This window comes from Phyllostomus discolor, chromosome 15 (genome assembly GCF_004126475.2).
Source record: "Phyllostomus discolor isolate MPI-MPIP mPhyDis1 chromosome 15, mPhyDis1.pri.v3, whole genome shotgun sequence".
In the NCBI taxonomy this organism is placed as follows: domain Eukaryota; kingdom Metazoa; phylum Chordata; class Mammalia; order Chiroptera; family Phyllostomidae; genus Phyllostomus; species Phyllostomus discolor.
Window position 1 is genome coordinate 2,762,059 of NC_040917.2, and position 2,618 is coordinate 2,764,676.

General features: G+C 54.5%; 1 protein-coding gene across 1 annotated transcript in view; it reads left to right on the plus strand.

Annotated features, from left to right (window-relative positions):
- LOC114512443 (collagen alpha-1(I) chain-like) overlaps positions 1 to 1,288 on the plus strand; it is a 2,891-nt gene extending 1,603 nt beyond the window's left edge. Inside the window, exon 2 of the mRNA XM_028531405.1 lies at positions 360 to 1,288. Within this exon, the coding sequence (XP_028387206.1) occupies positions 360 to 1,288 (929 nt within the window). The remainder of the gene's footprint in view (positions 1 to 359) is intronic.
- The last annotated feature ends 1,330 nt before the right edge of the window (positions 1,289 to 2,618 follow it).

The following is a 2,618-nucleotide window of genomic DNA, read 5'->3' on the forward strand; positions in this document are numbered from 1 at the left end:
TTGGGGCATGCCCGTTTGCCTGTCAAGCACCGGGGCCTCTTCAAGGACTAGCTAAGCGAGGGCCCACGGTGCCGCGTCGGGACTAGGGCGAGGGACGCCAGCGCGACGCGGGGGCTGGAAGCCACAAAACGCCAAAAGGCAAAACTAGAGAAGGAAAGCACGGCGGCACTCGATTTCTCAGCCAGCGGCCAGCCAACCACCGGCTCAGGCCCCGGCGCGAACACCCCAGCACGCACAGCCCGACCCCGCCACGCGGCGGGGCCGACCACCGGGCACCCCGCCCTCTCCACGCGGAGAGGACAGGCGTGCCTAAAAAGGACTCTCCGTCACCGTCTCGACTCACCAACCACCCCGGGCAGGCCACCACAGCGGCGTCCCGGCAGCGGGCCCCGGTCAGGAACGGGAAGCGACAACACCGACTCGGCCTCGGGCACCTGACAGACGACCTGGAGCGCCCCAGGAGCACCACAGAGAGCCGGGCGACACGCGCTCGCACGCCCCAAGAGGGGCGCGCGACGCGGCGGGAGAATGGCCCTCCCCACCGCGGGGAGGGCCACCCAAGGAGACAGCCACGGAGGGCAAGAGCGGAGTGTCCGCTGCGTCAACGAGACCCCGGAACCCCATCCCCTCGCCACAGGGCGGAAGGCAGGGCAGCGAGGTCGGGCCGGGGTCCGCACCCCTCCCCAATTTCCACGCGCCACCACCAGGCGGCAGGGCGGGGAGAGGAGCCCGCGGGCGGAGCGAGAAGAGCGGTCCCATTCGCCATGAATGTCCGTCCCTCGTCCGGCATGGCTTAGGCCCGGCCCGGGAGAGCGCGACGTCACCACATCGATCAAGCCAGAAGGCAAGCACACCCAGCGTCCCCGGCCAGGAAGGCCAAGGAGCGTGGGGCAAACCCGGTGGGCGTGGGTGGCAGGGACCACGGGCCAGCCTCACCACGCAAGCGCAGCAAACAGGAGAGTGCAGCCTGCGGGGGCAACACACGGAGCACAAGCCGGGGCCGACGCGCACGGGCCCCTGGCACACCCCACGCTCCTCTTTTCCCCGCGGAAACAGGGACGGGAAAGCCAGGCTACGACTCGCAGTCCGAGAGCCCCACAGGACCGCCGACAGACAGCGTGTCCCCACTCTTCTCGTGGTACAATCTGCCGAATCGGGGCTGAACAACGACGGGTCACGGAGGCGGGGCTCCATCCACGGGTCTCGGGGACCTCCCGGAAGGGAGGCGCGGCCACATGCCACCCAGCACGACCGCCACCATCCCCAGACTTTCCTCAAGTATCTCTAACCTATCCTGCCCTACTTTTCTAGAGCACAGGATAAGTGGCTACAAATGAAATTTTGTGCATTGGCCCAGAAGAGGCTCTGTGTGTCTCTAGGCATCTGTCCCTGGCAGACAGAAACCCCATGACTTTCACAGCTGAGTGTTATCTGGGTTCCTTTCCCAGCACTGGTGCTGTAGGCTGGGGAGCCCAGATTGGGGTTTAGACCCCACACATCTCAGGGGGAACCCCCAGCCACTGAAATTTCTCTCCAGCACTTCAGCTACCACCCATGGAAGTCCATCCAGCCTTCTTGTGTATCCTCTGCACTCCATATCCTTATATCTCATGTATCCTTGCCATTCACATTGTGGTGAAGTGGTTTCTTCTGTCGGTCTATGATTATAAGGCTTATCTCCAGCTATTGTTCAGTTGGTTATTCTGAAAAATTTCTCTACAATTTATTTGCAATTACAAATTGGGTCCTGGGAGGAGGTTAGTTAGTGTCCACTTGCTCCTCCACCATCTTGGATCCCCTGAAACAGTATTATAAATTAAAATTGCTATTCTTTAAGCATGTCACTCTACATTTAAATATCAAAAGAATCCCTTGAGACAAGCCTTTTTTAAAGTCTTGGTATTTCTGATGAGAAAAGAAAGAGGTAGTTTCTATTTTAAAATGACATCACTTATATCTGACAGCTACAGAATTTTAAACCTGAAACTATCTACTTTTTAGCAGTTCATATTACATATTGTCTAATCTAAAATTATAACCCAAACCATAAAAAGGGAATGAAGATAAACCTGGAAATAAAAATAAGGCTTCTTTCCAGGGGTTCTCACCAGGTTTTGTACAAGTGATTCAGTGTAACTTGATGTTACAGGGTATGGCCGCATGTCCTCTTTATGGCACAGAACAAGGGTGGTGAAGGTAATGGTGATGGGTACTGGAGTGGGGTCAGCACCTGCAGTGACAAAGATTAGACGAAGCCAATCCTTAAGACAGACTTGGAGTAAATCCAGGATTGTGCTATGCATTCCTCACCCACACTAATGCTCTTGAACCCAACCAATGCTTTGCAGAAACATGTTTTTCTTCTGGACACAAAATTACTCATTTTTATAAGGTCCTGTGATCCATGCTTCTAATCAGCATTTGGAAAATGCTACCAGATGCAGCAAATACTATGAAAATACCATAAGTGACATAAAAATGCAACTTGAAATAATGCCTTTGTGGACTGTCAGACTCTGTTACTAAAACTAAAGTTAACAGATTTTCTCTGCATTCTTCACTGAGTTATTCTAATTGTCTCAGAATGTGCCTATATGTAGCAGGTATAGTATATATAT